The 13,367-nt window shown below is 40.0% G+C and overlaps 1 protein-coding gene across 2 annotated transcripts in view; it reads left to right on the top strand.

Annotated features, from left to right (window-relative positions):
• TTC1 (tetratricopeptide repeat domain 1) overlaps window positions 1-13,367 on the top strand; it is a 561,082-nt gene that overhangs the window by 523,239 nt on the left and 24,476 nt on the right. For both annotated transcript variants that reach the window (XM_050794822.1, XM_050794821.1), the window contains 2 exons: window positions 7,291-7,351; window positions 8,830-8,942. In XM_050794822.1, the coding sequence (XP_050650779.1) occupies window positions 7,291-7,351; window positions 8,830-8,942 (174 nt within the window). The remainder of the gene's footprint in view (window positions 1-7,290; window positions 7,352-8,829; window positions 8,943-13,367) is intronic.

Here is a 13,367-nt window from a genome sequence, read left to right as displayed (position 1 = left end):
CTGTCTGGAAAATTTTTCTGGTTCACCATTTTAAATATATCATTACACTGCCTTCTGCCCTCCACTGTTTCTGGTGAGATGTCAGAAATTAATAGTCTTGTTGTCTTTTATCATTTTTCTCTTGTGGCTTTATTTTCTCTTTATCTCTCATCACTCTTGACACAGTGGTGTCCTCAGATGTAGATCTTTCTAGTCTACTTGAGGTTCACTGAGATGAGCTTCTTGGATCTTTAGATTAACATTTTTCATCAAAATTTTAAAGTTATCAGCCTTTATTTCTTCAAACATTTGTTCTGTTCTCTTTCTTCCCTTCTTCTGGGTCTTCCATTCATGTCAAGAGGGTCCTGTTCATTTTTCTTCAGTCTTTTTGTTTTCATTCTTCAGCCTGGATAATTTCTTCCAATACAATTTCAAGTTTACTTATTCTTTTTATTTTTTGAAGCAAAGCCACACTCTCTGGCCTAGGCTGTAGTGCAGTGGCACAATCATGGCCTCAACTTCCTGGGCTCAGGCGATCCTCCCACCTCAGCCTCCAGAGTAGCTGAAACCACAGGTGCGCACCACCACACATGGCTAACTTTTTTGGCTTTTTGCTAGAAACAGGGTTTCACCATGTTGCCCAGAATGGTCCAAACTCCTGATTCGGGCAGTTCACCCACCTCGACCTCCCAAAGTATTGGGATTACAGGTGTGAGCTACTGCCCCTGGCCTGTCCAGTTTTACAGTTGGCTTTAAGGAAAAGGATTTTGACAACCTCCTTACTTCACCACATCAGAAATTCCACCTATTTTTGAACTGTGTAAATAATTTTTTTTATTTTCAAAAAATAAAATTAAATCAGAAAGGATGAGAAAAAAAAACAAGCCTTAAAATTGACTGTAAACAGAAACAAATTACATAACAATCATGAATTGATTATATAGAAAAGATAATTCCATTAACTTTGGACACAGACTCTGACTGCAACAAAACGTTGAACTTTACATAGTAGGTTCATTGTTGGTAATGATATTTGTATAGTAATTTTGGAACTCTTGTTTATTGTGGGATAGAGCAAATTAATAAAGTCACTCTTCTGAGAACCAGAGTTTTCACTGTGGAGGAATGTGAGGAAGAACCCTGTGTTGTTGGATTTCACTTGTATGTGTTCTTTGGACTCATAAGGGTTTCATTTTGTTTAAGATGTATTTCCTGGGTTTCTTCACTGAGAGGGCCTAAAAGCAGTAACACCCTGGTAACAGTGAACACACTGACACCAGATCTTTGTTTCTAAACACTGTTCCACACTAAAAGAATCCAGCACTCAGCTGAATGGGGTGACTCACACCTGTAATCTCAGCACCTTGTAAGGCTCTGGTGGGAGGATCACTTGAGCCCAGGAGTTTAAGACCAGTCTAGGCAACATAGTGAGACCCCCCACCCGCCATCTCTACAAAAAAAAAAAAAAAAAAAAAAGCCAGACGTGGTGGTATGCACCTATGGTCCCAGATCCTGAGGAAACTGAGGTGGGAGGATTGCTTGAGCCCAGGAGGTTGAGGCTGCAGTGAGCCATGATCTCTTTAGCCTGGGTGGCAAAGCGAGACCCTGCCTTTAAATAAGTAAGTAAGTAAGTAAAAATTGACCTAGGACTTCTTGGAGATATGGCCAGATCTAGGGTAGGCAAAGTACAGAATACTACACCCAGAATATTACGTAAACCTGCAACAAAGTTAAATAAACCCAGGTAAAATACCCACGCAGATTCTGGAAGTGGGCTAGGGAGGCTTGAACTTGAAATCCTAGAGAACTCAGTTACCTGGAGCATAGTTTAAAAGGGCCGTATGGGATATGGGTGGGGCCCACAAGAGGGGGCCCTTGACGAGAGACTCTTCTGCCCAGGTCTGAGGGCCAAAAAGCTTCTACAACACATGAAACCATTTAAGCATTAAGTAACACTCCAGATTTTTTGCAGTGCTTTTGTTGTGTTCATAATTTAAAACAATCTCTAAGGCAGAATTGAATTACAAACTTAAAAGCAGTGTGTATAGTCTGCATTCAAAGAAAGATAATGTGGGAAAAGAAGTAAAAGGTGGCCCCAGGGAGGAGCTATGGTTTGTACGAGACTGAAAACTACAGAAAATTTGGTGTGAGAGAGTTGGGAGGAGAATATGAAAGAGATACTCCATGGAAGGACATGGGGGACACATAAGCAAACAAATGGGATGAGGGAAAACCATGGTAAGCTTTGAGAGACAATAGTGAGATCAGACTGTCTAGCAAAGAGGACTTGTGTTGCATAGGTTGAGTTGGTTGGAACAGAAGCTTGATGCAGTGTGAACAAGAGATTTCTGAACCTTGATTTTTCTCATCTGTAAAATGAGTCAAGACTTCTGGCCGGGCGCGGTGGCTCAAGCCTGTAATCCCAGCACTTTGGGAGGCCGAGACGGGTGGATCACGAGGTCAGGAGATCGAGACCATCCTGGCTAACACAGTGAAACCCCGTCTCTACTAAAAAATACAAAAAAACTAGCCGGGCGAGGTGGTGGGCGCCTGTAGTCCCAGCTACTCGGGAGGCTGAGGCAGGAGAATGGCCTGAACCCGGGAGGCGGAGCTTGCAGTGAGCTGAGATCCGGCCACTGCACTCCAGCAAGGGGGACAGAGTGAGACTCCGTCTCAAAAAAAAAAAAAAAGACTTCTATGTCCACCTCTCAAAATTATCTTGAAAAACAAATGAGCTAATGTATGTGACAGCAGATTTTCAGCAGTGAAGCGCTGTACTGGTGTAGGTTGTAATGAATTTTGAATACCAAGTTGAGAAGTTTACAGTTGTGGTAGTAACTTTTCAAATAAGCTCCATTCATTGAGAGCATTGTCTGTTTGGGACTTTCCTTGGCAGTTCCTGTGATCATTTACAATACAGGATAATGTCACTATTTCCCCCTAAGTTTTCAGTGATGGAGAAGAAAGTACTGAGTAAAGGGCCTTATAAAATTTCTTTGGTTTCCATTTCTATAAAAGTATAATTCAAGATCAGATATTTCCCTGTGAGGCCTCTCTGGAATGTGTTAAGAGGCATTGTGGAGGTATGTAAGGGCTTTAACCACATTAGAAGCTTCTGTTCATAGAACAGAACCTGGAAAGACTCCCCTGATAGTGCTGCAGAATATCAGCACTGCCGGCTCACGTATGTGTGAGTGCTTCTGGCACCTAGCACGCTAAGGAAGACCCGTACACTATTTATCATATCTATCCTCGGATTCCAGTAATATTGTACTATATGCCTGTCATCCTTTGGAGAAAGAATATATTCAGCAGAAAAAAAACTCCAGTCTTTGTACTGGGATCATCAATTCAGTCTCGGCACAGCTGGGAAATAGTTCAACTTGCTCCTCAAAGTGCTATTTTTAGCTGTTTCCAAGGAGATGTTCAGCATGATACTGATAATTGCATTACTCTTAATTTGCACAGTCTGTGGAGAGGGAAGCAGCAGTTCTTTTTCAGTGTTTACTACTCAGTGGGCCATTGGGTTGTGAGTTATCAGTTGAAACAATGGGATACCTTACTTAGAGTAATTGACCTCAGCTCACACCTATAATCCTGGAACTTTGGGAGGCCAAGGCAGGCAAGTCATTTGAGGCCTGGAGTTTAAGACCAGCCTGGGCAACATGGTGAAACCCCATCTCTACTAAAAATACAAAAAATTAGGCAGGTGTGGTAGCGCATGCCTGTAAACTCAGCTACTCAGGAGGCTGAGGCACGAGAATCACTTGAACCTGGGAGGTGGAGGTTGCAGTGAGCCAAGATCACACCACTGCACTCTAGACTGGGTGATGGAGTGAGAGTCTGTCTCAAAAAATAATAATAATAATAACCTCAGAATTACATTCTGGAGCCTTTCGCTTGGCTAGGTCAACTTTCAGTCCTTCAAGTTAGAAAGACAAGATGAGGGCTGGGCACACTGGCTCACACCTATAATCCCAACACACTGGGAGGCTGATGTGAGAAGACTGCTTGAGCCCAGGAGTTTAAGACCAACCTGGCCAACACAGTGAGACCCCATCTCTACTAAAAACAGAAAAAAATTACCTAGGGGCAGGCAGTGGTGCTTGCTTATAGTCCCAGCTACTCAGAAGGATTGCTTGAGCCCAGGAGTTCAAGGTTACAGTAAACTCTTATGGTGCCACTGCACTCCAGCCTGGACAACAGAAGGAGACCCTGTCTCTGAAAATAAAAATAAAGACACGGTGAGTATTTCTCAAGCTGGCTGCTCCGGCTGGCCCTCAGCACTAATTCCTTTCTGAATACTTGGGTCTTGGCTTTGCCCATTGGGAACTTGATGTTATAAATTTCCCAAAGAATGATTGGTCTCCTAAAACATGAATACACATACTACACGCTTACTTCACAAGAGCCTGATCTGGCAGTCTGATAGATTCATCTGTGTTCATAGAAGATTCCTAATGAGTTGGCTCTGAAGAGAAGATTATAGATCAGAAAGTAGCTTAAGATTTACAGTTAATGCTAAAGAAATTGAAAACTCCTAAAGGATGGGCATTAAGCTCTAGTAACTTGATGATTTAACCCCTCTATGAAGAATTTGTTTCTTAAATAACTGTTAACTGAATTTGTTATGTTGTCTTCGCTCACCAGCATCCAATACCCCTTCCTATTTGGAGGAATTCTCTTGTGTTGTGATCTTATTGAGTGGCAGTACCCCATGTCTCTCACTTCATGCTCTGACAACCAAGGCTTGTGATCGATGCTTCGTATATTAGATGCTTCTGACCAAGACCTTGAATCTAGATTGAGTGAAGCAAAGAAAATGGAATGGTTAGAGTTGATTTGCTACCATCGCAGCCCTGTCCTGGCAAGTCTTTCACTAAAAGACACTCATGCATTCTGCTTCTGCTTCTTGACAGAGCCTTCTTGAGTTCTACTTGCTTTCTTTTTTTTTTTTTTTTTTGAGACGAGTCTTACTCTGTCGCCAGGCTGGAGTGCAGTGGCACGACTTTAGCTCACTCCAACGTCCGCCTCCCAGGTTCAAGCAATTCTCCTGCCTCAGCCTCCTGAGTAGCTGGGACTACAGGCATGCGCCACCACATCCAGCTGCTTTTTTTGTTTTTTTGGTATTTTTAGTAGAGACGGGGTTTCACCATGTTGGTCAGAATGGTCTCGATCTCTTGACCTCATGATCTGCCCTAGCCTCCCAAAGTACTGGAATTACAGGCGTGAGCCACCATGCCCAGCCGAGCTCTACCTGCTTTCTAAGCCCATTCTTTAAGCTTCCCATTGATTCTGTGAGCGCTGATGTCTTTCCAGTGAGCCTGCCCCCTAAAGTTTTTTGCTTAAGATAGTCTTTTGCTTGCATCTAATAACCCTAATCAATACAGTAGAGATCATTACAATCCAAGCATCTTTCTTATGGGTAGTACTAGGTAAATATGGCCATGTTCTTATATTTTATTTTTTTCTGAATTCCTTTAGAATAGCCCTTCCCTCAGATACATTATATCTTAAAATGAATTTTTATGTGTATCTGCTATGTGTCTGGCACATAGTACGTACCATAAAAATTAGATTCACTCTATACTTACCTTTTAGTTTCTTCATTGAGATTCGTCAAGTGCTGTGTTTAATCCGCAGTGTAATAAGAAGACATTTGGGAAATACCCAGTCTCATCAATAGCATATTGACAAATCTTTTCCAGAGAAAGAATATTTTTACTTTGGTTCCTGTATTAGTCTGTTTTCACACTGCTATTAAGAATTGCCTGAGACTGGGTGATTTATAAACAAAAGAGGTTGAATTGACTCACAGTTCCACATGACTGCAAAGGCCTCAGGAAACTTACAATCATGGAGGAAAGTGAAGGGGAAGCTGATGGTTTTAAAGTGTGGCACTTGAAAAATCAGTTCTCATGAGAGTGAACTCACTATCATGCGAACAACATGGGAGAACCCCGCCATGATCCAGGGTCCATCCCTCGACCCGTGGGGATATTTGGGTAGGGACACAGACCATATCAGTTCCTAATGCTAAAATGACCAGTTGTTTAGGTTCCAGGCTTCTCTTGTGCATGAAATACCCTGCTCACTGTATTTCCTCCCTTTGAGATTACTTAGTCAGAAGCTTCAAGAAGGAAGATAGAACTCAGCACAGTGGTGTGCACCTATAGTCCCACCTACTCAGGAAGCTGAGGCAGGAGGATCACTTGAGCCCAAGAGTTCAAGGTTATAGTGTGTGTTGATCACATCTGTGAATAGCCACTGCACTCTAGCCTGGGCAACATAGCGAGACCCTATCTCTTTAAAAAATAAAAAGAGGGGACTTTGGGAGGATTCTCTGTTTTTGGGGGTTTTGTTGTTTTTATTTTAAAGCACTGTCAAAAGGTGGCAGGCAGGCAGACTCTTCTGGTTTGGCTTGTGCCAGTTATATTGTTAAGATGTTCCAGAAGAAAGTGCACACGCTCAGCATGCGCCTACTTGGCTTTGCAGGAAAATATTCTCTCAGCCTTTGTATATGATGAGTTTTTGGCCATCTGTGTGAGTTTCTGTGTTGTTTGAATAAGCTAAGAAAAGACAGACTAATTTATTTAGGTTTCTTCACATTTTCCTGTGTTAACCTGCTAACAGTATACTGCCCTAACCCTACAGACATGGCTTGTCCCCGCGAATGTGCTCTCCTAGCATACTGTGTCTCCTTCATGACACAAACCATGAAGGGTTCTTATATCTATAAGGATTAAAGTACTTATTTCACAGAAAATAATAGCTTATTTTTTATTGAGCCCTTATTTGCTAGTCACTGTATGAGCAGCTTTACATATATTATTACATTAATCCATTAAACAGTAGTCCATAATACTATTAAGGCTTCATTTTTTAAATGAAGAGACTAAGGCTCAGAAAGATTCTGAAACTTGTCCAAGGTCACATAACTAGTAAGTACTGGAAGCTAGAATTTGAATTTACACTGGTATGTACACCAGTGGGTATGTTATTTAGTTTCATTTCTGAGTAAGTAGAAATTAAGTGATACTATAATTATCATTCCGTGCAAAAGCCAGAAACATAGAAAGCAAGGGACATGCCAAGAAAACCTACATTTTTTTGTTTTAAACATCAAGAATGAAATTGATGGTCATGTGTTTTTTTTTCCTCTAACACTGTACAAGGTTTTGGTGAAACCGATCCAGTTCTCAAAAGTCAGACTGTTGCCTATTAAATAGGCTTGTGTGTAAAGAAAGCTCACCTTTTTGTTCACTTATAATAATATTGTGAGAAATTATGTAATTCTCCGATCTCTTTCAGAAAAGAAGAGAAGAGAGCACTAGACTAAAGGAGGAGGGAAATGAACAGTTTAAGAAAGGAGGTAAGATAACTTTCAGCACTGATAATCTGGTCATCTTGACTCCTCATCCTGTTATAGAGTCTGTGAAGAAATCCCAAAGAACATTTGAAGAAACCCCAAAACCAAACTTCACAATACAGTGTTCCTTCCCAGTACCTTGGCATTTTGGATTTTTAACCAGGCCAAATTATTCATCTGTTGGTGACAAGTTACCATTTGTCTCTTGGCACATGCATGGTCTTTCTGTAATCCACTATCCGTTAATCTAGAATCAAGGGTGAAACTCTTGAGCTCATGCTTTGGAAAACACTAACCTGGAATGTTAAAAAGTTATGTGCTGCATTGCTGTAAAAGCAGAGTCCCCGCTCCTCACCTGCTGTGGGGCTGTAAAAGCAGGCCTGACTGCTCTGGTACGGCCTAGGGCTGCCTGTCCTTTGGTTGCTCCTGCTTGCTTTCTTTTTTTAAATTCTCCAAACTGCTTCAGAAGGGTTGCTCTTTCATGTGCCATTTTCTTTGGATGCCTTAAGTAGAGAGATTCTTCATGTCCTGCATTTTCTACATTTGCTTAGAAATAAGTTGGTGGGGTTCATTCTGATAATTTGGGGTAACTAGTTGATCTGAGAGCAAAAGTCTTCTGTCACATCTCAAAGTATATATCCATCAGAAATCTAGGTGTGTTAAGATTTTTCCCCAGTTATTTTCAGGTTTTTTATTTTTTTCTTTTTTTCCCCAAAAGTTACCCTATTATCTGATTTCAGATTTTAATTTTTTTTCTTCTATTTCCTGGTTTAGTAATCATTAATATTTTTTTCTAATAGAATAAATACTTCTAATTTTGAAAGCATATTTTTTGTATGTTAATATTAAATATTTCAAACCTGAGAAAGGAGTACATAGGCAATTTTCTGTTAGTATCCTGACCATAATTCTCTTTTTCGCCATTTTCTCTTTTAAGGTCTTGATTTAAATATTGATTTTTACATTGTTCCTTTTAGCTCTATCAAATGTCTCTCTTCAAACATTTCACAGATGCCGTTTTAGCCAGGTTGACTGTATGAAAGCACAACAGATTTAATTAAAACAAATATACTTTTTTTCTTTATCTCAGGCCATGGATCCCAGAGTTTAGTCTCTTTCCTCTCTCTAGTTCTCTAACCTCCTTTGAAAACTCCTTTCTGAATTGCCCAGCCAAATGAAAACTGAATATTGAGGGAATGCCAGGACTCCTGAGTATTGAGGGCTTGTCGCTGACAGCATGTTCAGCTGCCAGTTCACCAAGCACAGTCTGTGAGGTTGGCACAAGTGAGCACTGTTCCTTTAAAGAGAGAAGAAAGGAGGAAGTGATTTTTACTGCCCCAGACTTAATAGACTATGACCATCTTTTAACTCGAAACCTTCATCCTATGAATGGAAAACAGTGCTTCTGAGATCCTGCGGAATACAGTAGTATCAGGAATAAAATCATAATGACCACTCATCCTTTATCTTATCATCCTCAGATTATATAGAAGCTGAAAGTTCTTACAGTCGAGCCCTTGAAATGTGCCCATGCTGCTTCCAAAAGGAGAGGTCGATTCTGTTTTCAAATAGAGCTGCAGCAAGGATGAAACAGGTATGTATCTTTGACCTTTTCTTTTTAAAAAGCACATGGACTTGCAGTCTTTTCATACCATAGTTTCTCTCCAAAAACTAGCATAGAGGTTGCTGCCTCCCTTTTCCTGCCCGTATATGTTCCTGATGTAAAGGCCACAGGGAGAATAGAAAATCTTTTGAAAAACTTGAGTGAGATTACTGTTAACATTCCCCGTTAAAGTAGCTGAGTGAATACTTTCATGGAAGGAGGGCTGGCAAGTTTTTTGCTAAACTAGGGCAGGTTAATGAAGCAGTGAACCAAGCAGTGCATGTCCTAGAATAGCTCTAGATCCTTATTTTAGGCCTCTGGAATTCTAGATAAACATGCAAAGGCACAGGGAAACACCAGTGAAAACTCTGGGCTTTAAAGCATCTTTAAAGATGGTTATTCCTAGGATTCTGACTTTTCTGTTCAAAGTATGGACACTTGGAGAAATCTCCAACAGTTGGGATAAAAGGTACCCCTAAATGCAAAATAGGTGTCAAGGAACTTTAAAGACATTTTGTATTTCCAAAGGATTGAGAACCTAGTATAACAAGGTGAGTGTGGAATAAGTGAGAGTACAAATATATTTGTTTTATACCGTGATGGTATTAAAAGTTAGATTTGGGCCAGGCACAGTGGCTCATGCCTGTAATCCCAGCACTTTGGGAGGCCGAGGCGGGCGAATCACGTAAGGTCAGGAGTTCGAGACCAGCCTGACCAACATGGTCAAACCCCATCTCTACTAAAAATACAAAAATTAGCCAGGCATGGTGGTGAGCCTGTAATCCCATCTACTCAGGAAGCTGAGGCAGGAGAATCTCTTGAACCCTAGAGGCGGAGGTTGCAGTGCACTGCACTCCAGCCTGGGCGTCAAGAGTGAAACTCCGTCTCAAAAAATAAGTTAGATTTGTTTCTGATTTGTCTGATTTTCCTATTTAGTCTTCATAATCGTTGGATTGAAATGGGAGTGGTTTTTTTTTTAAACAATACCACTTTTAAAACTATGGCTACTTACATTCAGAGTGCAAAGGATAGGTTATTTAACATAGCTTTAAGCAACCATGATGCTGACTCAAGATTGGGAGTGGCAGTTTTTTCATTTGTTTAGATCAGATATCTCTTTGGATACTGTCTGAAATTCTCAAATGCCTCTACTACAGTCACTTTAGGTGACAAGGTTTTTTTGTTTGTTTGTTTGTTTTTGAAAGGCCCCAGGGCAGGGATGGGGGTGTGTGCTTGAATGCTTGGACATGCAGAAAGGTTACGGGTTTTTTTACCGGAACTTGTATAGGATTCAACAAAGCGGAGTGTTTTTGGACTATTTCATGTGGCATGAGAGAAGAAATAATTTTAGAGTATACAAACCAACATTTTGTATCAGAGAAAACAAAACAATTGGTTTAAGTTTATTTAAAACAATATTCTTTAATGTATCCCACCAGCAATCAGAATTAACATCTAACAGTTTTTACACCTACCTGGAAAATTCTCATCTTTTGGATTTGCTTCTCCATTTTGCCACATTCTTAGACTGGACATTGTCATTGTGAAATAGGATCAAGGATGCGCCTTCAGTATCAGGGGAAATGCACCATACCCAGTTGGTTCCTGGGATTTGGGATTCTTTGTTTCCACAGGTGCCCAAGTTATTGATATTTCTAGGTTTGGGCTGGCATAAATAGTCTGGTTCTTGAGTTAAGAAAATATATGGTCTTGCTAGTAGTTTGTCTGTCACATCTGAGGAAAACTCAAAAGAGCATTGCTCTATGATTGCTTCCTGTTCAAAGAATAGTTTTGTTGGTGAAGTTTTCTGTTCTTTTAAGTTGCATTCTTTTTTTTTTTTTTTTTTTTTTTTTTTTTTTAGTGAGATTGGAGTCTCGCTCTGTCACCCAGGCTTGCGTGCAGTGGCATGATCCCAGCTCATTGCAACCTCTGCCACCTGTGTTCAAGCGATTCTCACGCCTCAGCCTCCTAAGTAGCTGGAATTACAGGTGCCCGCCACCACACCTGGATAATTTTTGTATTTTTAGTAGAGACGGGGTTTCACCATGTCGGTCAAGCTGGTCTCGAACTCCTGACCTCATGATCCGCCCACCTTAGCTTCCCAAAGTGCTAGAAAGGCATGAGCCGCCGTGCTGGCCTTAAGTTGCATTTTTAATACTTTATGAAGACTCTAAAGTGAGAGACTTGATAACTTCTAGGATTAGTGCCCTGACACAATTTAAGGAGCATATTCTAAGTTTTTCAAGGAAATGATGGTTTAACTGCTTTAAGAGGTAAAGACGAAGAATTTCTGAAAGGCAGGTTTGCAAGCTTAGCATCCCTGACTTAGTGCCCCTGGCCACACTTCACATTTCATATCTGGAGAGAGAAAAGGTAACCTGGAGTTAGGGCAGAGTTTCAGCTCTAGGTCTTGCTAGCTACACAAGAGCAGAGCCCTAAAAGAATAGGTTCTCTTTTTCTTTTTTTAACTACTGTCCTTATATATTATATACATTGTTTTATATGTATAGTTAGATTTGTTTCTCCTTATATATTGTGTACATTTTTGTCCTTATGTATTATGTATATTGTTTTATATAGATAGCTACCTATATATAAAAATTATGAAAGAATGGTAAAGTTGTGATTTGTTTTTTTCACACACTCCACTTTGGGGACTACCATTGTAAGCAGTAGACAACACCTGGGTCTTCTGAGGTATTAGTAGACTATGAGCCTCAAGCAAAAGTTTCTGCAAGAAAATTCCGTAATTCCTTGGTTTGAAGAGGACAGTGGATAAGATGCACTACAGCTTAATAATCACTTCTGGGCACACAAAGAATACCACCACAACAGCTGTACACATAAATTGTAAAGATTTCTTTCTATTTCAGAAACTGTGAAATTATGTGTCTTTGACTTACAGAAATGTGATAAGTTGGAGAAATACTGACATATAAAGTTATACAGATTTCTTTAAAGGACTTCTTAGAGTTTTCAATACTTGAATTGGTATGCTGAACATTGGAAGAGAAATAAAAAAGGTCCCAGATGACCCTGAAACCTTTTTTGTTTTGTATATTGTCGTAAGATACAGATAACATAAAGTTGGCCATTTTAAAGTACAGTCGTGAGTCACTTAACAACAGGCATACATTCTGAGAAATGTGTTATTAGGTGAGTTCATCATTGTGCGAACATCATATACTTACACAAATCCAGATGGTATGGTCTACTACACACCTAAGCTATATGGCATAGCCTATTGCTCCTAGGCTACAAACCTGTACAGTATGTTTCCGCACTGAGTACTGTAGGCAGTTGGAACACAATGGTAAGTATTTGAGTATCTAAACAGAAAAAGTGCAGTACAAATGCAGTATAAGATATTTTTCAAATGGTGCATCTGTATATATAGATATATACACACACACACATATGTGTACACACACACATACATATACCGTAAATACCATGAATGGAGCTTGCAGGACTAAAAATTGCTCTAGGTGAGTCAGTGAGTGAGTGGTGAGTGAATGTGAAGGCCTAGGACATTACACTATTGTAGACTTCATAAATATGTTACATTTAGGCTTCACTAAATTTATTTTATTTTTCTTTAATAAATTCACCTTGGTTTACTGTGCCTTGTTTTCTTTATCAACTTTTAAATTCTTTTAAACTCTTTTGTAATAGCCTAAAACATAAACATGTTGTACAACTACAAAAATATTTTCTTTATATCCTTATTTTCTGAGCCGGGGCAGTATCTTGCTCTTTTGCCAGGGCTTGAGTGCAATGGCATTGTCATCGCTCACTACAGCCTTGAACTCCTGGACTCATGCAATCCTCCCACTTCAGCCTCCCAAGTAGCTGGGACTACAGACCTGCACTACCACGCCCAGCTAATTTTGTTTGGTTTTCTTTTAATTTTTTTTTAAATTTTTTAAGAAATGGGGTCTTGTTGTGTTTCACACATTGAACTCCTGGCCTCAAGTGGTCCTCCTGCTTCAGCCTCCCGAGTCACTAAGATTATAGGCGTGAGCCACCATGCCCAGCTATATCCTTATTCTATATACTTTTTTCTATTAAATAGTGGTTTGTTTTTTCTGTTTTTTTTTGTTTTTCACTTTTTAAACTTTTCTGTTGAAAACTAGGATGCCAATACACACAGTAGCCTAGGCCTACACAGGATCAGGAGCATCAGTATCACTGTCTTCCACCTCCACATCTAGTCCCACTGGAGGGTCCTCAAGAGCGACACATACATGAAACTCATCTCCTATGATAACAGTGCCCTCTTCTGGAATACTTCCATACTTCCTGTAGGACCTGTCTGAGGCTGTTTGATGGTAAACTTTTTGTTTTAGTGGAAGGAGTGTACTCTTAACATAATAAAAAGTAGTGTATAGTAAATACATAAACCAGTAACAGCCA

This window comes from Macaca thibetana, chromosome 6 (genome assembly GCF_024542745.1).
Source record: "Macaca thibetana thibetana isolate TM-01 chromosome 6, ASM2454274v1, whole genome shotgun sequence".
Lineage (NCBI taxonomy): Eukaryota > Metazoa > Chordata > Mammalia > Primates > Cercopithecidae > Macaca > Macaca thibetana.
The sequence above is the reverse complement of the archived record's forward strand: the minus strand, read 5'-3'. Positions and strand labels throughout refer to the sequence as shown.